The 19,586-nt window shown below is 50.6% G+C and overlaps 10 protein-coding genes across 10 annotated transcripts; 5 read left to right on the forward strand and 5 right to left on the reverse strand.

Moving 5' to 3' along the window:
• Positions 1-7: 7 nt before the first annotated feature.
• N7473_003242 (DUF5321 domain-containing protein) lies at positions 8-1,128 on the forward strand. The gene is made up of 2 exons (XM_057149182.1): positions 8-508; positions 592-1,128. The coding sequence occupies exons 1-2, from the start codon at positions 43-45 to the stop codon at positions 783-785; spliced, it is 660 nt and encodes a 219-aa protein (XP_057012836.1). The 5' UTR covers positions 8-42; the 3' UTR covers positions 786-1,128.
• Positions 1,129-1,184: 56 nt separating this feature from the next.
• On the reverse strand, positions 1,185-4,439 carry N7473_003243 (citrin). Its single transcript, XM_057149183.1, has 4 exons — positions 3,950-4,439; positions 2,639-3,820; positions 2,411-2,573; positions 1,185-2,358 (listed from the first exon to the last, which is right to left on the reverse strand). Exons 1-4 carry the CDS (start codon positions 4,124-4,126, stop codon positions 1,808-1,810), a joined length of 2,073 nt encoding a protein of 690 aa, XP_057012837.1. The 5' UTR covers positions 4,127-4,439; the 3' UTR covers positions 1,185-1,807.
• Positions 4,440-5,778: 1,339 nt separating this feature from the next.
• N7473_003244 (uncharacterized protein) lies at positions 5,779-6,115 on the reverse strand (the record flags this gene model as incomplete). Its single annotated transcript, XM_057149184.1, has 2 exons — positions 5,779-5,794; positions 5,853-6,115. The coding sequence occupies 2 exons, from the start codon at positions 6,113-6,115 to the stop codon at positions 5,779-5,781; spliced, it is 279 nt and encodes a 92-aa protein (XP_057012838.1).
• A 22-nt stretch (positions 6,116-6,137) lies between these two features.
• Positions 6,138-6,634, reverse strand: N7473_003245 (uncharacterized protein; the record flags this gene model as incomplete). The annotated part of the gene is made up of 2 exons (XM_057149185.1): positions 6,138-6,554; positions 6,632-6,634. 2 exons carry the CDS (start codon positions 6,632-6,634, stop codon positions 6,138-6,140), a joined length of 420 nt encoding a protein of 139 aa, XP_057012839.1.
• A 970-nt stretch (positions 6,635-7,604) lies between these two features.
• Positions 7,605-8,456, forward strand: N7473_003246 (F-box protein; the record flags this gene model as incomplete). Its single annotated transcript, XM_057149186.1, has 1 exon — positions 7,605-8,456. The coding sequence occupies one exon, from the start codon at positions 7,605-7,607 to the stop codon at positions 8,454-8,456; it is 852 nt and encodes a 283-aa protein (XP_057012840.1).
• A 482-nt stretch (positions 8,457-8,938) lies between these two features.
• N7473_003247 (tetratricopeptide repeat domain-containing protein) lies at positions 8,939-9,388 on the reverse strand (the record flags this gene model as incomplete). Its single annotated transcript, XM_057149187.1, has 1 exon — positions 8,939-9,388. The coding sequence occupies one exon, from the start codon at positions 9,386-9,388 to the stop codon at positions 8,939-8,941; it is 450 nt and encodes a 149-aa protein (XP_057012841.1).
• A 2,367-nt stretch (positions 9,389-11,755) lies between these two features.
• N7473_003248 (uncharacterized protein) lies at positions 11,756-12,115 on the forward strand (the record flags this gene model as incomplete). The annotated part of the gene is made up of 1 exon (XM_057149188.1): positions 11,756-12,115. One exon carries the CDS (start codon positions 11,756-11,758, stop codon positions 12,113-12,115), a length of 360 nt encoding a protein of 119 aa, XP_057012842.1.
• Positions 12,116-13,032: 917 nt separating this feature from the next.
• On the forward strand, positions 13,033-14,472 carry N7473_003249 (N(6)-L-threonylcarbamoyladenine synthase family protein; the record flags this gene model as incomplete). The annotated part of the gene is made up of 2 exons (XM_057149189.1): positions 13,033-13,145; positions 13,212-14,472. 2 exons carry the CDS (start codon positions 13,033-13,035, stop codon positions 14,470-14,472), a joined length of 1,374 nt encoding a protein of 457 aa, XP_057012843.1.
• A 458-nt stretch (positions 14,473-14,930) lies between these two features.
• Positions 14,931-15,593, reverse strand: N7473_003250 (uncharacterized protein; the record flags this gene model as incomplete). The annotated part of the gene is made up of 5 exons (XM_057149190.1): positions 14,931-15,022; positions 15,087-15,164; positions 15,234-15,242; positions 15,315-15,499; positions 15,571-15,593. 5 exons carry the CDS (start codon positions 15,591-15,593, stop codon positions 14,931-14,933), a joined length of 387 nt encoding a protein of 128 aa, XP_057012844.1.
• A 310-nt stretch (positions 15,594-15,903) lies between these two features.
• On the forward strand, positions 15,904-19,453 carry N7473_003251 (putative PHD finger domain protein). The gene is made up of 2 exons (XM_057149191.1): positions 15,904-18,404; positions 18,464-19,453. The coding sequence occupies exons 1-2, from the start codon at positions 15,991-15,993 to the stop codon at positions 19,350-19,352; spliced, it is 3,303 nt and encodes a 1,100-aa protein (XP_057012845.1). The 5' UTR covers positions 15,904-15,990; the 3' UTR covers positions 19,353-19,453.
• Positions 19,454-19,586: the final 133 nt, after the last annotated feature.

Consider the following 19,586-nt stretch of genomic DNA (forward strand, 5'->3'; position numbering starts at 1 on the left):
ATTGGCAACGACACTCACTCCCTCAATTCAACCAGCACGACAATGACAATGACAATGCCCCTCCGAATAAGACCCACGGGTCTAACACGTACCCTTCTCTCCCGACCATCCCCCTCTTCCTCTTCCTTTACCTCCATACTCTCCAGACCATGCCGCACACCCACATCCAAATCCTACGCTACATCCGAGCGCCTCCCCAAAATCGCAGATAGCTCGGTATGGACCGCGATGGTACCCCGATTCATCCGGACCCGCAAATCGCGCAAAGCAGGCGAATCAAAAGAATGGAACCCGGCTACATTCTACATCGTGATGTTTACGTTGATCGGGTCGCAGGCGATCCGGCTGCTTACCTTGAAGAAAGGGTATGCGGCGTATCGCCGGTCTGCGGATGCGAAGATTGAGTTGTTGAAGGAGGTTATTGAGCGGGTGCAGAAGGGGGAGAATGTTGATGTGGAGAAGTTGTTGGGGACAGGGGATGAGGGGAAGGAGCTGGAGTGGGAGCATGGTATGTCTGAACTGAGCTCTGGATGGATATTGGATTGCATGGGAAGTTGGAGGTTTACTGACTTGACTTTTTGGTGCTACCAGTTCTGCGACAGATTGAGCAAGAAGATGCGCAGTGGCATTCAAAACAAAAAGCTGAGAAAGAGAAAGAGAAGGAACAAAAGCAGGCTATGCAGGAGTTGGAGAAGAAAGAGTCGGCTTCGGTTGTTCCTGATACGACGAGTGAGAAGGATGCTACGAAGAAGACGCAGTCGACACGGAAGGTCAACTTTTTCTGAGAACGGGATATCGTGGCTGTTTGCGCAAGCTCATTCGGATCTTCATTGTCTTGGATCAGGTACGATATTCTGAAAAGAACTTGACTGCTCGCGGCCTGCCATATTGCTTCAGGGACCTCTGCTCGTGAAGGGCTTCTCGACAGCACTATTCTCTGTCTACGCACTGGAACCACACCCAATTGTGCGAGATTCTGATACCCTCTGATGGTCCCTCCTATCGCCGATACATCCTCAAATGGATCCTATGTACTTTTACTTGTATATACCTGTCCCAACCATGGGCAAATACCCACAATTCCACCGTACAACCTCCTGCTTCTATTGAGCTACCTTTACTCTATCATAATCCAGACCACATTACTCAGCATCTACAGCAAGCACCTCATTAGATAGTCATAGTCATGAACAGGAAAATCCAATTCTATCCGCTCTAGATCTAATCCATATCCAGAACCCAAGCCCCATCGGACCCAAGTTACTGTACAAGATCCCAAGTTCGAAGCATCACACAGAGGAGGATGTATCGATGCGCACCAATTTCCCCCAACACACAGACACACACAATCATGGAACCATCCACCATCTATATATAGCTCCCCCATTCCATCCTTTCTCCCCCAGATCTATCCTTTTTGATACAATACAGTGCAGTGCACCCCGGCCACAGACACGTCGGGGATAAGAGATGAATCATGCAACAGGCAGGAAAACAAGCTCAAAAAGATCATTCATCCCAGCCCAACGCAACACATAGCCCCGGGTTCTTTTTTCGATCACGAAGAAAAAACGTAGCATGGGGGATACCATGCAGATGAAATGGAAAAGAGAGAAAAGAACCAAAGATGGGAGGCAATGAACATGAAAAAAAAGAAAAATTCGATGCTAAACGGATGGGAGGGCGAGACACACAAGAAAAAATGTAAAAAATGTAGAGAAAAAAAAAAGAACACAGCATGCAATCCCCCGGAAATTGTGAAAATCATATCGCTATGTAACCAAAGACAAGGACCCGGCCATCACCATCACTGCTTACCAGCCTGCATGATTTTAGGCCAGCTCTCGGGCCGAGGGACCTGCACTCGGCCGATATTCTGGTCCACATCCAGGATGAGCTTGAGGGCGTTCCTTGAGCGGAGGTATGGCAGGGGAGCTTTGGCGCCGCGGAGACCAACACCAGGCTCAACCTGGCCGGTGGGGGAGACGTCCTGTTCCGAGCCGGGCAGGGGGAGCATCTTCTGGAGGACTTCGTAGGCGGCGAGAGTGAAACCGAACTGTGGGGAGGAACGGAGGATACGGGCTGGACCGCCCTTGAAGAAGGCCTTCAGACCTTCTTCCTTCCACACTGTTGTGGCGCAGTGGCGCAGGCCGGTGTATTTTGTCTCGCCCTTGCGGGCTTCGACTTGCAGACGGGTCTTGATCACGTCGCAGGGGGTGGTCAGGTAGGCGGCGGGCATACCGGCGATGGCACCGGCAGTGAGGAGTTGGACGACGCCCAGCTTGTTGGTGGCGGTTTCGCCGAAGAAGTCGGACTTCAGGTGGGCGTATGTGGGGAAGTAGATGGCGGAGAAGGGAACTAGATTTGGTCAGATCAGTTTGAATACTCATTGTTAGGTGATTGTTCTTACCATCACGCAGCAGACAAGCGGTTGCACCCTTGTACAGACCGACGAGACCAAGGTTCTTCACAATCCAGAGGGCAGAGCGGCGGGGAGCACCCTCGACGTTCTTGGCAATCTCTCCCTGGACCTGCAGACGAATCTTGACGATCTCAAGGGGGTTGGTGAAGACCTGAGAAGAAAGAGATTGTTAATTTTAAAAAGCATGAGTATTGATCAAAAATTGTGCCAACTCACCACTTGACAGGCACCAGCAGTACCACCAGCCAGGATCTCATGGGGATACCAGATCTTGTGGGTATCCTTGTCAGTGAAGGCGCCACGAACAAGATCGTTGACGGTCAGCTTGATAGCCTTCTCCGGAGCCACACCGATCAACTGCGGGATAACACCCGAGTACAGACCAGTGAAACCCTCGTTCCGGATAACCTTCCTCGCGCAGTCAAGCGAGTTGTTGTAGAGGCGTTCACCGGGACGATTGGACCGCTGGTTCTGCATACGGGTCTTGACCAGGTCAATGGGGTACACCATGAAAGCACCGAAAGCACCCGCCAAACTACCCAGGGCGAAATGGTGCGCCGACTCCAACACACTGTGCAAGAAGGCCTCGGTCTTGGTGGCTGCAGCTTCCATCGCCTGACCTGCAACTGCGACAGGGATACGCCATGAGGCGTCGATAACCTTGGCAAAGTCTTTCTGGGATAGACGGCCGGAGGGCGCATCCAGACCGGCGAAGTGGAAGAGAATATCGGCCTCCATGGGGGTGAACAGGGAGAAGCGGGTGACGCGGGCGGCCTCATTCAGGAAATCGGAGCGGGTGATCTTGCCGTCAGTGCTCTTGAGGGTGGCCTCACGGACAATCAAGTCGATAATGTCCATCTCGCGCATGATGTTCTGGAAAGCGCGGACAGTAGCATAAGAGATCTTTTTGCTGGTCGAGATGTTGCACAGGGTCGGCAGGTTCTCGAGCAGGTGGTCGGAGAGCTTGTGCTGGGAGGTTTCCAGGATGATGCGCTGGAAGTCCTCGGGCTCAATGTAGCCATCACCATCCTTGTCGAAGATGTGGAAGGCCTGACGAATGCGCTCGCCCTGCAGACCGCGCAGCATCTGGGAGAATTGGGGGTAGGTCATGTCGTGGCGCGATTTGGTGCGGCCGGTGTACAGGGAGGCCCATTCGGAGTTCCAGTCAAAGGGAATGCTGTCGGCACTCTTGTTCTGATTGTACATTCCCTTGACAGTCTCCCACTTCACGGTACCGCTGCCCTCGAGGTCGAACAGACGGAACGCAATCTCGTACTCCGCATCGGGCTTCGCAAGGAGGTTCTCGAAGGTGGCCCAGTCGGCGAGGCTGAGCTTGCCAGTTCTCCGTCGGTCTGCCACTCGGAAGAGGATGCCATATTGCTCGCGCTTGATTTTGTGCTAGATTGAGGAGGATTGGGGTCAGCCAGGTTGGTCTCTTCGAGATCCCGACTTGTTCGGAGTTCCATGCGAAGGAACGAGGACACGAGGTAGTCGAAGGGATTGAAACAGATCCAGAATGATACTTACATAGTCCTCCTGCTTGGGAGCAACTGCATTGATAAACTCATCTTCGGTCATGAACAGGTCGCCATTTTCGTCCTTTTGCGCGTGGCGCACGAAGATGGAGCGGGCCTGGTGCGACAGCTCGGGCGCCTCTTTGCTGCCAACGAGAGTTTCTTTGACGGTTTCCTTGACGCTCGCCATTGTGTCACCGCGAACAGGACTGTAGGACCAAAAGGTAAAAGTGACAGGGAGCAACCCAACGGAGAAAATCCACCGCACAACAAAACTGGGGGAAGGGGGGGAAAAGGCAAGGGAAGATCTCAGGTGGAGAACGGGGACCGGGTTGAGTCAAAAAGGAATGATGAACCCGCCGCTGATTATTTCGCGATAATAATAGAGGAGAGAGGAACCCGTTGGCCCCGAACAAATCGCGCTGAAGTTTTTTTGTTTTTTTGTTTTTCTCTGAATTGACTAAGATTGAAGAATTGTGAAGTGAGAGGGCAATTGTTTGTTTGATAGTCTAATAATGATATTCCTGTACTTCTTTCAACTGATTTACTTTTATGTTTTTGGCCACGCGATGTATGAGTTTTTCACCGCCCCTGGGGCCTTTTTCGGAGGCGATTTACCCGCGATCGGTACGGAGTACTTAGTATGGACTATTGTGAGAACCCGATCATGTTCTCCGCATTTAACATGAGAATAAGAAGGAATTGATCCAAATTATGGTCTCCTTCTTTTTATATATATACCCTACCTTTAATATGCAAGATTGATCTAGCTATCACCACGATCAAGATCTAATCCCAGATCCAAAGTCCAGCCTGAAGGAATTTTACGGGCTTCGTTGCCACCACGAGCCACGGTTAAAAACACAATTTCAGCCAATAAAGGACACACCGAACCCCTGGCGAGAACCAGCAGAAACAACAATCTGGACATGCAGTCAGCATGAAGTACACTTCAGACAATAATCTACAGTACTACTAAGTACATACAAAGAGTACGATGACTGGGGTAAAATGGAGTCACACGGAGCCTACGGAATCGGAGTTGTACATCGCCCAGCTAGCTCACTGCCAAAATTGTTCAGGTGACCATCCGAGATCTTCGGAAGGGTAAAACCGGGAGAAACATCTCCATTACCGGTCCCCCATTTCACATGTCCTGTGAGTGGGAAAAAAGCCCACGATAACTCTCGGGTGCCGCCGTGATCGGTGCGGAGCAGACAAGCGGGTCCGCTTGAGGGGAGAATAAGGAACTTCTCGAGTTCTGGAATTCTAGATGGTCATAAAGTTGGAGAACACTACAGTATGTACCTACTATTGGTCTTCCCCTCTTCTCCCCAGCGGGCCCCCCGACCAGTCTCGGCTTAACTCCGCCTTGTCGGGTGTTGGTCTCTCCGCAGCTCTCCTCACCGTGGCTGAAATGGGGAAAGATCCTTGGGGGGAATGACCGGGTTATATTATTGCTAGTTGGATGGAGGATGGACGGAGTATATAGGGGGGTTATGATGATGATGATGATGGTGCAGGATTTAGGCAATATAGTAATAACTAATAACTGGTCTCTCTTGGCCTTAATAATGAATGTCTAATATTGCCAAAACATGCCCATAATTTGCCTGCCAGCCCTTATTTCCATTGTAGCTATTCATGTCCGAGGTATGGACGTATGCCTCTTTCTCTTGCACCGACGCTTAAACCTGCCTAATAGGGAGTTCCAATACCAGCCACGGCCTGCTCCGGCCATCATAAAGCTGTCAATGGCATCAATCCACACACTTAGAACACTGTACGGAGTAGAATAGCGGGTTTGGACCCCAACACCGAAACCGGTGTGTCCTTCCCATGCTACCCCGGCCGACACCTATCAGTATAAACAAGGCTCCTCGGTATACCTGCCGACTTACCCATCACCCACATACCGAGGCTTCTCCAACCTAATCAAGCGAAATAACACCCTCTCAACCAGCACCAACATCACCATAACCCAATTCAAATAATACGCACAACGAACCACCACCACACCAACAACCATATCAACAACAAAATGATTCGCCGTCGCAATCACCGTCCACCCCATCATCACCGGCCACAACGGGGCTAACACTCGAAGCAACGCGTGCGGACTATACACCACCGTGCAAACGGCAATAAACACCAAACTACCAAAATGCAAAGACGGCATCGCCGCAATAGTGAGTTGGAATTTATTCCTCGTCCACGCAGAACCCGGAGTTCCCGCGTTGCAGTACATCGATGAAGCCGAATTCTTCTGGTAATAGACGCGGGGGCGTGCATCGCCAGAGCGAGAGCATCACGAACGCGATGATGTTCATTAGGGCTAGTGTCCGTCGGATAGCTTGGTATTTGTTGTGCGGGAGGTAGGTGTAGCAGTAGACGTAGAAGGCGACACCGACGAAGATGTGGGAGTAGTATATGCCCGTGAGAATGTCCATTAGCCGGGGTACTTTGCGTAAAATAAATCGCCGGACGGAGAGTTCAATGTCGATGCGGAGGGTATGCTCGAAGGAGAGGATTTGGATGGCATGGTGCTCTGCTTTCTGGAAGACAGCTTCGCTGTTGGCGATGACTCGTGCGGAAATAGCTCGGCCGCCTTGATATATCTAGATCGAGTCAGTTCTTGGATGGTATCACGGCAAACCGAGAAGAGTTGTGCACCCAGTATATCAGCAGCCAGTACCATATTTCAAGAAGGAAGGGATACCGCGCTAGCAAGCGGCAATGAAGCCATAGTCGAGACTTATATTTTGGTGGCTCGATTACCGTGTCTTCCTCAGGCTCGCCATGGGCATCCCGTTCTTCCTCAGAGTCGTCCTCGTGCAAGAGTGGTGTACGGATATCATCGTCGACACCATCGCTACGATCATCACGCCTGTTAATCCACGCGCCAAGTACGAAAATAGCCGCAGTCGATATTCCAGATTATATCAGCCTCCGAAGAGAAAGCTAACAGAATTCGAGTGTGGTCCATTAATTGGAATTCTGGCGGTTGACTTACCAGCTGGCTCTAGGATGTTTTTAAGAACACCCATGGGATACGGGACGCTGACAGAAGGAATAGTGAATGATGTCAAAGAATACGATGCTTGAATTATGGGTCTTACAGATATGAAAGTAGCTGAGGGCTAGCATCCAGTTTGAGAAGGAGAAGTGAACCGCTGAAAGATTCGAGAGCTACTGTACCTAACTGGGAATACCCCGGCTGTCTCCAGTCCACGTAGATTCTTGTCTACCGAAGCCTCATTCGTCACTGGTTCTTACAAGACTACTAAGATATTATTGTTAATTGGCCGTGTGGTGAGAATACAGGTGTTGGGTTTTAGAATTTGACTAGGTCGAAAAAGGAAATCGAGGCTAAGGGGAGGTATTTGCATAGCACACTATTTTAGCCCTGGGTTTTAGAATCTCTATTGACTTGGGTAATATGAACTCCTAATGTCAGTAAGATAGAGAACACTTAATCTGTTTGATCGATACAGGGTCTAACGTTCCAGGAAAGTGGTGCCTGCTCAGGTCAGCAACAGACCCCACCATTGTGAGCGATGCGGCTGACTCTTTTTTATGTAGTAACCGCAGCTAAACACACTTGTGATGCTCCATATTGCTTCACTCTCTCTTCGAGGATAATAAACAAAACTCTTCTCACAACCGCAATGCAACCGCACGTCAAACAAACAGCCTCGACTCGAGCCCTCGTGCTCCCCGAGATCGTGACATCAATCATGCACCAAATGGACATGCGCACACTAATCACTACCCAACGGGTATGTCGAGCATGGTCAAATCTCATCCAGACCTCACATTCATTACAAAAAGCCCTCTTCCTGGTCCCAGATCATACATCCAAGGACCCAAGCAACCCTCGCATCTACAACCCCCTCCTCGCAGAAACATTCCCCTCATTCTTCCCCTCCACCATCGACAACGATTCAATCCCAAAAACAACCCTCACAACCCTCCCATTCACCTCCAATCACAAAACCCTCAAAACACACCTCCGCCCCGAAGCAAGCTGGCGCCACATGTTAACAACCCAACCCCCACTCCACACAATCGGCCGCTTCATCATGGGCAGCGGAATGATGGGACAAACCTGGCACCAACAAAAAGCCTTACCCCAAAAGAACGGACTCCGCATGGGAACACTATTTGAAATGATAATCCAATTAGATCGATATATGTGGAATAACTGCGAGATATGGATTAGTCTTGGTGGTGCCGTGCCAGTGAATGCACCCGCGGAAATGAAGAAGCCGTCTATCTACCTTGATGTTGATAGGATTAATTCGGATTGGGAAGGGATGCTGAGAGAGACGGACCTTGTGCTTGTCACGGGGGGGCATGTGGATTGTACGGATCCTGAGGGGCCGGAGGATCCGGAGTGGGTGAAGAGTGAGGATGAGCTTGTTTGGGAGGAGATTTGTGCTTGTCATGAGGAGTTGGGGATAACGATGGATGATTTGCCGATGGAAAAGTATAATGAGGGATGGGCGGGTTGGAACTAGAATTTGTGAGGTGAGGATGTTGTCTTAAAATATCTATAATCATGCCTCAAGGAAGATATGCCGATCAAAGGAAGAGCACGCTATTGAAGCTCCAAAATCTGGGGACAAGACTCATCAATGGTCAAATTGACTGCAAAATCACATTCGCTAACCGGCCAAAATGCTTAAATATGAGATGTGGTAAAATTCAACGCTGGAATCACACAGTCCTTCCGTTGTCCAATCTCTGCCACAATCATAAAGGCGTGTCACGTAACTGAGCAGCGAGCTGACCTGATCATGAACCAACACGACCATTTCATATCTTTGGTCCTCACAAGTATCACATTCGACTGATATCCAAGCCTTCGGCTCTGTCAACAGAAACAAATAGAATCTGCACTCTCGAAATTCCAAAGACCCATCTTGAATGGATTCAGCAATCTGGGTGATGGCCGTGGGCACACCCCTGACACGCTCGCTATCTCCACAAATCTCCCTGATCACCCCGATCCAGTCTTCGAAAAAGGACTCAGATCAACCCCGGGTCCATTCTCAAAGAAACAATCCTTTGCTGCATAATTCCGACTTGTAATCAAAACCGATCCATTGCCACCATGTGGAATGTAATCCGCAATAACATTCAAATCGGCATTATCAAAGATCAACAGCCAACGACAATTCACGCCCCAATCGACGCTCTTCTTTGGATTATTCAGCCACGCTTTTGCAAGCTTCTTCCTTGATTCAAGAGTGGGATGGCTGTATGCATTTGCAAGGCCGAGGTAGCCCGGTATTTGACAAAAGTCGGACATTAATTGAGCTGCATTACCAGCATGCAGCCAAAAGACAGCGCCGAATTGGTGTCTTCTTGAATAAGCATATTCGATAGCTAGCTCTGTCTTGCCAATACCGCTTGCTCCGCAGATGGCATAGCTGCGGATACTGGTCATATCGGCGGGAGATATCTCTTGCGGAAGGAGATATGTATCCATTGAATGGAGGATGTCTTCTCGACCGACAAAGTTGTGATTCCGTGATTGTTCTGCGAGAGCGAAGCAGGGTAGATTCCAATTTCCAAGACTTAGCATCCGACTGTTCAGTTGGTGACTGAGGTACAGCCCGTAGTCTGTGAGAGAGAGACTAGGTATTTGGCATTCACTGTGGTTGCATTCGCTGTGGTGGCATGGCCCCGAACTGGGCTGTTGAGACATTGTAAAGGTCCGCATTTTCGAAGATATAAAAACTTGTGTCTTTCTGGGGAAGCTGGACTTTTTTTATTTGATCACACAGGTCCGTTTCATAAGTCCCGTCGGTGTTAGGAAGGATAGAAAGTGGATTCGGAGGATATAAAACTGCCAGAGACATATCTTCTTTGTCTGCTGGGCACCGACTAGTGATGCAGAAATTTCGCCAAGTGTGGGCATTTCTCCTCTCACCAACATCGAGTCTTTTTTGTGATTCGCGCTGTAATGTCTTTGCCACGTTTGAGGATGTTGACTATGATATTTTTCCAGAAGCAAGCGGAGCAGACTCCTTCCTGATTGGGATTAGTGTTCCCGGTTTGAAAGCTTACGAAGCTCTGCGTGGGGAAAAGTACCCCCCCACTTCGGAGCAGACCCTCGCAGGCTCTATTCATCATGATTGATGGCTCAACGGTTGAAAACTTGTGACCGAGGTCGTGGGACAAAGGTGGTTGATAAGTGTTCTTGTGGTTACTCAAGGTAGACCGACTATTCCTATAGTCGTAGCTAAATGTCAGCAACTGCTATAACTACACTTATCACCCTCACATATGGAGTCGAGCTATTCAAATTGGCATTGGGTGTAAAGTTAATCAATCGGGTCCCCGAATACACTAGTATTATTTGGGAAAGAGGCTCTTCCGCTGACTTCCTCCGCCCAGTACTTATATTGCGGTTGAGAGCCTTGCCGTTCCGTAGATCTCCCTATCAGGCAAGAGTCTGGACAATGATGGAATGGCGTTTGTTTCAAAACGGTCGCCTCGTCAAGATCTCCTCTTCTCAGTAATAATGCGCCGACCATGCAATACTTTCTGCTCTTATCAATCAATTTGTTGGAACCCTTCTTTTTCTTCTTGATTTTACTGTGGCATTTGGTTATATCGAAGTGTTGAGAAGCGTCCTTTTCTGATTGGTCAGGGTCCTGACAAATCACTACAGACTGGAGGTAACTACTTTTAAACAATTGAATATGTAATGTACCATAGCTTGCTTCAGGGATCCGTACATGTACAACATAAAGTACGACGAGACACCATTCGTAGTATGGTACAACGTTTGATCCTAAAGAACCTAATCGCTCACTACTGTCTTGCCTAAGTGGGTATATACTATCGGAGCCATCTGCCGAGGCATGGACATGTTGGACGATGGTCCCACATCAAAGCACACTACCTACGATGTAAAGTATATGTACAAGTCAATGAACTCAAGTCAAAGCTTATCCTATTTGATTTCAGATAGACATCATGCCGCGCGACCGCAGGACTTGCTCAGAGTGCCAGTCATAGTGCTTCCTTGACCTACTGTTAGTGACGGCAACACGGAGAAAGTCACAGTAATGCAGGTGGCTCCTAGCCGCGTCTTCGGCATTTTCAACCGGCCGAACGGGATGCTAAGCTGATTGATACTCCTTCCTATTTGATTCACGACTCAAGACTGGTGGGAAGGTTCTGCTCTCCAGCCACTGGCATGGCTGCCTTAGAAAAGAGGTGCATATGGCTGCAGGCAGACTGGCCCATCACAGCCCATCACGGCTCATCACATCCTCTCGGACCAAGGAATGGCCGAAAACCATAGTGATTGGATGGGATAGCTGGGTGAAGGTCTCCAACTAGCCTTGCAAGGTTTGAAGGTTGGGACTAATGCGTGATGAGGACAGTGATTGTGCGGTGAGTTGCATAGGCTGGGCGCGTAGACAGCCAGCGATGGTTGGCTACCAGTGGCTATGAGGGATTCTTCCCCCGCCCGCGACTCAGTATATAGCCGCCCATACCCACCTCAGGGACCAACTTTGCTTCGTCGTTTCTGCATCGTTGTTTGAGATTTTCTATTTTCTTCTCGTTCTATTTTCGTCCGCGCTTCGTTCTGGCTGGTCCAAACGAGCTTTTTTTGCTTGCCTATCCCCCAGATTGTATCTTCTTAAGTCTACTACGTCAATAATCGTCTTTCTCTCTCTCTCCAAACTTCTCCTGGGTTATCTTCGTTGATCGAAACTATACCCTGTGATAACAAGTCTTCATTGTCATTGTCATCTTTACAAAATTTTGATTCCGTGTTCAGTCAATCTTATTCAAAATGCTTCGCTCCGCCACCAAGCCCAAGCTGTCCTTGAGCATCGCCACTGGAAATACCACGCGACCATCTCTGTCGCTCAAGTCGCCCGTTGCTCCCCGGACGCCAATTTCGCCCGTAAGCCCAGCAGCCAAGCGTTTCTCTTCTTTGCAAGTCCCAAGTTACTCTTATGTCAACTCGTGCTCGTCGAAGAGCATCCTCAAGAAGAACTCGTCGGTGCGATCAAGCGCCGCAGACAAGCGCATTCAATTCCAAGGCACGCCTACTATTCACTGTGTGACACCAATTGAGAATACCGATGATTACTACGGAAAGCACACCAAGATTTCCCGAGAGGAACGACGATGGATTGTCCGCGAGTGAACTATCTTGTGTACTTTCTAGACGTGTCAAACCGCCGATGGCCGCTTCTGCTCCAAGAAACAAGGACTGTCAAACCATTGCAATCAAAAATTGTCCTTGGGAATGCATGCCATTGCCAACGAACCTAGTCTGCGATCTCCCAATCCGGTACACCAGGCCTGCAGCATGCTACGATTGAGCCAGCTCGCCGATACCGATCACAGAGCTGTATCCGCTACCTGACAGCCCAAGCTACTGAGACTCTTGAGAGCCGACTCAAGCTTACTACAAATGCGGCCTCGGTCCAATTCAGGGCCATGAAAATGACTGTGTCTCCGTGTCTTGAGCCGACGATTATATCTTACGACGTTGACGGGCCTCCGATTTATGATCTTATTTAGCATAAGCAATTAGTTTAACCAATTCAGTCCTTACCTTGAAGAAGTACTCGTGCTGTATATTTTTACTCCATTAGGGCCCTCGAGGTGTCAAGCAAGCAGTTATGTAGCCACATACGAAGCCTTGAAGGACTAACGGAAAAGGCACCGGTGCTTTGCTGATTAGGTAGCGCTGAAACATCTCCTATGTAATCACTCAATTGAATTAGTTTTGAACGTTACGAACTCAACTTCCAGGATTAGAAGCGTGTTGTTACCTAGGATAGAATCTATATGAGCGTACTTTTTCGAAGGCTAGATTATGTTCTGCCTTTCTTCCTTTCAATTTTGCAAATTATGATTACAGTCTCTAAGGTTATTGATCTCGAAATCACGACCTCGGAAACTTACAACTAACATGCACTATTCCACTATTCTCCGAACTATAAAGCCTTGCTGTTGTCGAGTTTAGGGCAGTCTTTCAGGGCTTAGTTGGCCCGTGCATCCCCGATCTAATCTTTTCTGCCGGCGCGTCCGTTGACGATCGGATTAACCTCACCAATGTTCTTGTCAAGAGGTCCAGTTGCGACGTTACGCAGGTCGACAACGGGCGCATTGCGCAGCATTCTGCGATGTAGACGGGGCTTGCTCACCCTCGCGATTGAATCATCATGGTATGTTGAATCTAGCCCGAAACTCCTTGTCCGTCAGATGCCGCTAATCGCAATTGTTTGGCACAGTGACGACACATCCGTTGCGATCGTTGAGAAGAAGAGCGATGAATCGACCGGAGACCAGGCTAAGATTCATTTCCTTGAAAATATCACCGCCGACTCTCGAGCTCACCGCGGCATTCATCCTATCCTCGCCCTCGAATCCCACCAAGAGAACCTCGCCGATCTTGTCAATAAAGCTCTCCAGAGTTTACCGATTTCCAATGGCGGGACCGAGTCGATCAAACTAGCTGATGGGTCAACCCGCCAGCGGCCAGACTTTATTTCTGCTACCAGAGGTCCCGGCATGCGCTCCAACTTGTCGGTCGGGCTGGATACCGGGAAAGCGCTTTCCGTTGCGTGGCAGATCCCCATGGTGGGAGTTCACCACATGCAAGCGCATCTGCTGACTCCCCGACTAGTGTCATGTCTGAAAAATACTAAAGACTCGAGTTCTCCAAACTTGACATCACCGCAATTCCCGTTCCTGTCTCTACTCGTCTCGGGGGGTCATTCGATCATCGTTCATTCCAAATCTCTAACAGATCACAAGATCATGGCATCCAGCGATGATATTGCCATGGGCGAGACACTGGATAAAGCTGCCCGAGAGATCATACCTCCTACTCTACTGCAGGAGGCGAAAACGACCATGTACGGCAAGACCTTGGAGCAATTCGTTTTTCCCAATGGACCCGCCGATTTCGCCGATTATCGACCGCCGATGACCCGCGGTGAGGAGGTGGTCAAGCGTAAAAGTCAGTGGGGATGGAGCGTGACGACACCATTTGCAAACACCAGGGCCTTACAGCTTAGTTTCTCCTCCGTTGCAAGTATGGTCAACAAGATTGTCAAAGACAAGGAGGGCAGCTTATCCGACGAAGAGAGAGTCGATCTAGGCAGAGAAGCGATGCGTGTTTGCTTCGAGCATCTTTCGTCTCGAACGATCATCGCACTTGAAGCCCTCCGTTTGAGACACCGCGATGAGGAAGAAATTCAGACCCTCGTCGTGAGCGGGGGTGTAGCGGCCAACAAGTTCCTAATGCACGTTCTGCGATCATTCCTGGATGTCCGTGGCTTTGGACATATGAAGGTTGTCGCTCCGCCTCCATATTTGTGCACGGATAATGCGGCCATGATTGGATGGGCGGGCATTGAGATGTTTGAGGCTGGATGGCGGACTAATTTGAGTTGTCGCGCTCTCCGCAAGTGGACTCTTGATCTGCAGGCTGATGATGGTGGAGTCTTGGGGCCTGCTGGATGGGTTCGAGATGGACTGCCTCTGTAAGATTATGTATACTTGGACTGTATTTTAGCGATACCCTATTGTATATTAGAGCCAAACCATTCTACTCAATGAGTTGTATATTCTTGACGCCGGTGTTACTTGAATATGTAGTCCTCATTTGTTGTAGGGATACCACGACTCAGTTTTTTCCACATCATACAGGTAGTCGTACAAGCTATTGTACAAGATGCAACTGTACACGAGACATGCAGCAAGTCAAGCCTTAGAGTACATGATCAAAGACGCCGATGCAATGTTTTTTAACAGCTCGAGAGCAATGCAAACATGGCTATGCTCCCATACAGGTCCTCCCATCATATCCATTATGCCTCCAGAGTAGGGTATCGATGATGTGCCGCTCTAACCGTGCAGAAGAACCAAATCCATGACCAGTTCACTGTGCAATACAGAATGTTTTTGAAGAAGAAAGAAGAGAATATCCACCATTCGAATCCGAATCAACCGCCGATAGGAGGGCCACCACGTTGGAGGGAGGCGACTTGCTTCCGGAGCTCGATGAAGAAGTCCTTTCCGTTCGCCATTGTGTTTGCTGCAGATTCGAAGATCAGTAACTATCGCTCGAAGGGATGTGGATATGGCCGCTGTGAACGTACACTTCGAGCCCCATGGGCCACCTGATCGCTGGTTGTTCGAGTCCTTGCCGGCCGGTTTGTAGAAGAGTGCTTTCGGTTCTGTGTCGGAGGGATTAGATGACTGTATGTAGACGTAGAGCGAGTACCATCCGAATAGTTAAGACATACCATGAGGGCCTGTGGAATCAAGGGAAATGTCAGTACAATCCTCTACTCTCTCCTCCATAGACACGACCCGACCGTGCTTACCTTTCTTCAGAACATTCTTGGCCTCCATGGCATTGAATCCCCGAACAGGTACATGCTGATCTTGCGCTGGGCTAGAAGCACCCCATGATGAGTTGCCACCTCGAGGGCCACCTTGTCCCCCTGACTTGTCGCGATTTCCATTGCCTGACTGGCGTTGCGATGACTGACGGGCAGGCCCGCGCCATCTGGGACGGACAGACATGATTAGCTTGAGCCTGGAGATGGACGAGACTGTGCTGTGGTTGTAGAAGCATACCTGTCTTCACCTGCGCCGCTCATTGTGGCTGTAGAATAGCTGTAAGGGTTGAAAATCGAGAACGTGATCAAAGGGATTCAAGTCCAATAGAACAGCCAAGGAGCATGCGGGGAAGCTGTGGCCAAGTCCGCGTAGATGGAGTTTGGGCGCCTGAGGCGTGCAACGGGTGTCTCCGCCTTGACCGGATAACAAAACACTTGAATCGAATCTCTAACCACCAGCCCTGTACTGGATTGGGAATACCTTCGTTTTTGTTCTTCAGCCCTTTCAATACCCGGTCGCCTGGGGCTCTCCTTTCTCCCCTTCTTTCCGGTGATTTCCCCAGTGCCCTGCCACCCCTGAACGAGCGGCCTGGGACCTGACGTGTCGACTGTCATATCCCGCCCATCGTCGATCACCATCGTAGCTTCCCCAAGCTGCATGGGAACGATGGCGCCTATGTCTAGACATTCTATTCCCGGGCGTCCTTCACGATCATCTCAACCCAAGTCATCTCTGAAATCATCGCGCAGTGCCGTAGACTCCCCAGAAGGCCCTCCTCACAAGAAGCGCAGATACGTGCCTGGAGGTCCTGGAGGTGGCGGAAGATTTGTCAACCTCGAGGCTGCGCAACGACAACAAGAGACCACTCCGAAGAAAAAGCCATCCGGTACCCCGCGGCGCCATTCCACGAGTTCGCGAAGCCGTCCCGCGCGCGACACTGAACACCCGATTCACGCTCCTCCGCCACCACCCCCTGTGCCCACTACACCCCCCTCCGTGACGCGCCCGAGAAGAGATAAGAGGGAGAACCGAGGTCGGTTCCCCTCGTCGACAGCCGCAGCCCTGGCTTTGCAACAAGGAGATGGATACAAACCGCGCGAGGAGCGGGGTTGGGAGGAGTTCCACCCGGATCTAGACATCGATGGCAAGCTTGCTGTGTTCACCTCGGCCGAGGTAGATGCAGCTGATCCTGCTCTCAATGCCCTGACACTAGAGTCCATCGCAGGCGCCAGTGTCTTGGATAACTCGGGCAGTCCTATCATTCATTCCGCCGACTTCGCGTCTCCTATTCCTTTTAAGCGTAGGCCTGGACGTCCGCCACGTCGCCCCGAAGCTATCCTCAATGCTTTGCTTGCACAACAACAAGGCCCGAAGGTGATTCCGCCACCGGGTCCCAACCCTCGGGAGAAGTTGACTTTGCCCAAGCCGTCATTCCGCCAAAAGGATCCATTTACCTTTTATGAGAAGAAAGGTGTTGGACAACAGAACTATGTCGATCGAACGATGGCCAGCGTTGGGTATCAAGAGAGTGATCTGTTCCTTCGCCATGATAGGCGCTTCATTCGGATGACCGAGGGAGCGCAAGAAGACGACATGGATATCATCCAGCCCGCCGTTGCCGAGGGCGACGTGAATGCCATCATTGGACGGGTCGAGTACGACATGGATGAGCAGGATGAGAAATGGCTGGACGAGTTTAACTCCAAGCGTCGAGAGGACCAGCTGGAGCCCATCAAGCCTGCTATTTTCGAGATCACCATGACCAAGATAGAGAAAGAGTGGCATGCACTCGAGAAGCGAATCCCGAAGCCGAATCCCAAGCCCCCACAGACGCACCGGCCGCGCTCCAGCTCTGCCGCCGCGGTGAACGGTGAAACTGCCGGACCTGGTGAAGAACAAGACAGTAAATGTGCTATCTGTGATGACGGCGACTGCGAGAACTCGAATGCGATTGTCTTCTGCGATGGCTGTGACTTGGCTGTTCACCAAGAGTGCTATGGCGTGCCTTTCATTCCGGAGGGTCAATGGCTCTGCCGCAAGTGTCAGCTTCTGGGCCGCGGGCACACCAACTGTATCTTCTGCCCCAACACTGAGGGCGCGTTCAAACAGACCACTTCATCAAAATGGGCTCACCTGCTTTGTTCCATCTGGATCCCAGAGGTTTCAATCGGGAACCCGTCTTTGATGGAGCCAGTCACCGATGTTGAGAAAGTTCCGCGCAGCCGCTGGAAGTTGCTTTGCTACATCTGTAAGCAAAAGATGGGAGCCTCCATTCAGTGCAGCAACAAGAACTGCTTCGTTGCGTTCCATGTTTCATGTGCACGGCGGGCTCAGCTGTATCTCAAGATGAAAATAGGGCATGGACTTATGGACTCACATCTCCTCAAAGCGTTCTGTGACAAGCATGTGCCTCCAGAATGGCGGTTGGAACATGGAACTGATGCTGCGACTGCTGATGCGATTGAGTACTACCGCGACACAATGCAGGGTCGTCGGTGGGGTGATAGCCAGGCCGCTGCCTTGTCGTTGGGACCAGCTCATGGGGAGGATGAAGAAGAGCGGGTCCATACCCCTCGCCTCACGTTGACAGTTGGCGGCAGCAACAAACGCAAACGTGTTCCAAAAACTATTTGGAAGCTTCCTTCTGGTGCCCCCGTCATCCCCCAGGTCGTTCTCGACTCTGTCGTCGCCGCCCTTGGAAGATTCACCGTCCGTGGCCGCAAGCACTACGCCGAAGAGGCCTGCAAGTACTGGACCCTCAAGCGCGAGGCCAGAAGAGGCGCTGCACTTCTGAAGCGGCTGCAACTGCAGCTGGAAACCTTCTCATCCATGGAGATGACACGCAGAGATTATGTCGCCATGGGCGTCACTGGCCATAAGCGCCTGCAACGCCGCATCGAATTCGGCGAGCTCCTTCACAAGGATGTTGAGCAACTCCGCGAGATGTGTCGCCTGGTAAAAGAGCGAGAGGAAGAGAAGCTCAAGGACGCGTACATGCTTCGCACCCTCGTTGACACTGTCTATTTCCCGATCTTCCCACTTCTCTGGCCCATCTTTGAGAAAGCACAAGCGTAAGTCACATCTCACATCTTCTCTGTTTGAAGCACGCATGAAGCTAACTTGTATACAGTCTTGATAGCAAAGGCACCTTTGCCGCGGGCATGTTGTCCATCCGCAAACGGCTTCAAGAAAGATTTTACCCCTCTGTTGCCTCTTTCTCTGCCGACCTAGCCAGCCTGTTCACCTCTGAAATAGGCGTTGCACCTGCCGGTGATACCGCGGCTCTGCAGGAGCAGATCAGTGGACGTGCGCCAGAGCTGAGTCTGGAGCAACGCGAGAAGCGAAAGTTGGCCAAGCGAATCATCAAGTCTATCCAGCCCGCCTTGGAGGATGCGATCCGAAAGGAGAGCGAGCTGAACCGCAAGCCTTTCGAGAAGGAATTGAAGGAACTCGACGTCATTCTCGACCGCAGCTTGATGTCTCGCCGTGACTCGATCGAATTCGAAGGAGAAACTGGAATTGAGGCTGGCGAGCCTGACACCAAGCCCGAATCCATGGAGGGCGTTGAACCTACCGAACCTACAGCAGAGACCGCAGCGGCTTCGACCGAGTCTCACTTGGCTGAGGATGAGACTGAAAATGCCCAAGAGACCGCTCCCGAGGACACTGCCGCCAACGAGGCTGTCCCTCCCAACGAAACCAAACCCAACATCAACGCTACCTATCGTCGCCACCCAACCCCAGTGCTGACTGAAGAGGACCAGCGACTGCCTCTTGCACAGGGCGGCATCCCATGGTACATGCAGCCATTTGATCCCATTGGCACGACCATTCACGAGGAGCGCTGGACCGGACGGGATGTTATGCGCGGGATGAGCGAGGAGCTTAGTGAACTGGACGAGGATGAACTCAAGGATCTGGTCGATGATGAACTCGATCCTGGTTCAAACAATGCGTCTGCCAACGCAGGCCAGTCGCAGAAGGATGTCCGTCGGACTCGTCGCGGACGCTTCCGTTGATTCAGTTCAAGTCATGAGAATACTTTAGTTTATGAGCGACCATGAGGCGCAGGCTGGAGTTTTCGGGGATTCGATCTTGTTTAGGTTTTTGCTGTGTAGAGTAGCTTAATATGCAGACAATGGAAATCCATTTGGATTATCATCTTTCATGTAACAGTCTTCTTAGAAGGTGTAGCGTATAGATTGGTCATTGTTAAAGAATTGCACCCTGTAAAGAGTATTCTATTCTGTACG

Source organism: Penicillium subrubescens, assembly GCF_028828155.1.
Source record: "Penicillium subrubescens strain IBT 31985 chromosome Unknown utg000002l_segment0_segment0, whole genome shotgun sequence".
Taxonomy (NCBI): domain Eukaryota; kingdom Fungi; phylum Ascomycota; class Eurotiomycetes; order Eurotiales; family Aspergillaceae; genus Penicillium; species Penicillium subrubescens.

Excerpts from the sequence above, each read along its gene's own strand:
- N7473_003242 (XM_057149182.1), top strand. The coding sequence starts at position 43 with ATGACAATGACAATGCCCCTCCGAATAAGACCCACGGGTCTAACACGT. Across the intron at positions 509-591 it reads GGAGCTGGAGTGGGAGCATG|TTCTGCGACAGATTGAGCAA; the intron begins GTATGTCTGAAC and ends TGGTGCTACCAG.
- N7473_003243 (XM_057149183.1), bottom strand. The coding sequence starts at position 4,126 with ATGGCGAGCGTCAAGGAAACCGTCAAAGAAACTCTCGTTGGCAGCAAA. Across the intron at positions 3,821-3,949 it reads CTCCCAAGCAGGAGGACTAT|CACAAAATCAAGCGCGAGCA; the intron begins GTAAGTATCATT and ends TCCTCAATCTAG. Across the intron at positions 2,574-2,638 it reads CTGCTGGTGCCTGTCAAGTG|GTCTTCACCAACCCCCTTGA; the intron begins GTGAGTTGGCAC and ends CTTTCTTCTCAG.
- N7473_003251 (XM_057149191.1), top strand. The coding sequence starts at position 15,991 with ATGGGAACGATGGCGCCTATGTCTAGACATTCTATTCCCGGGCGTCCT. Across the intron at positions 18,405-18,463 it reads ATCTTTGAGAAAGCACAAGC|TCTTGATAGCAAAGGCACCT; the intron begins GTAAGTCACATC and ends ACTTGTATACAG.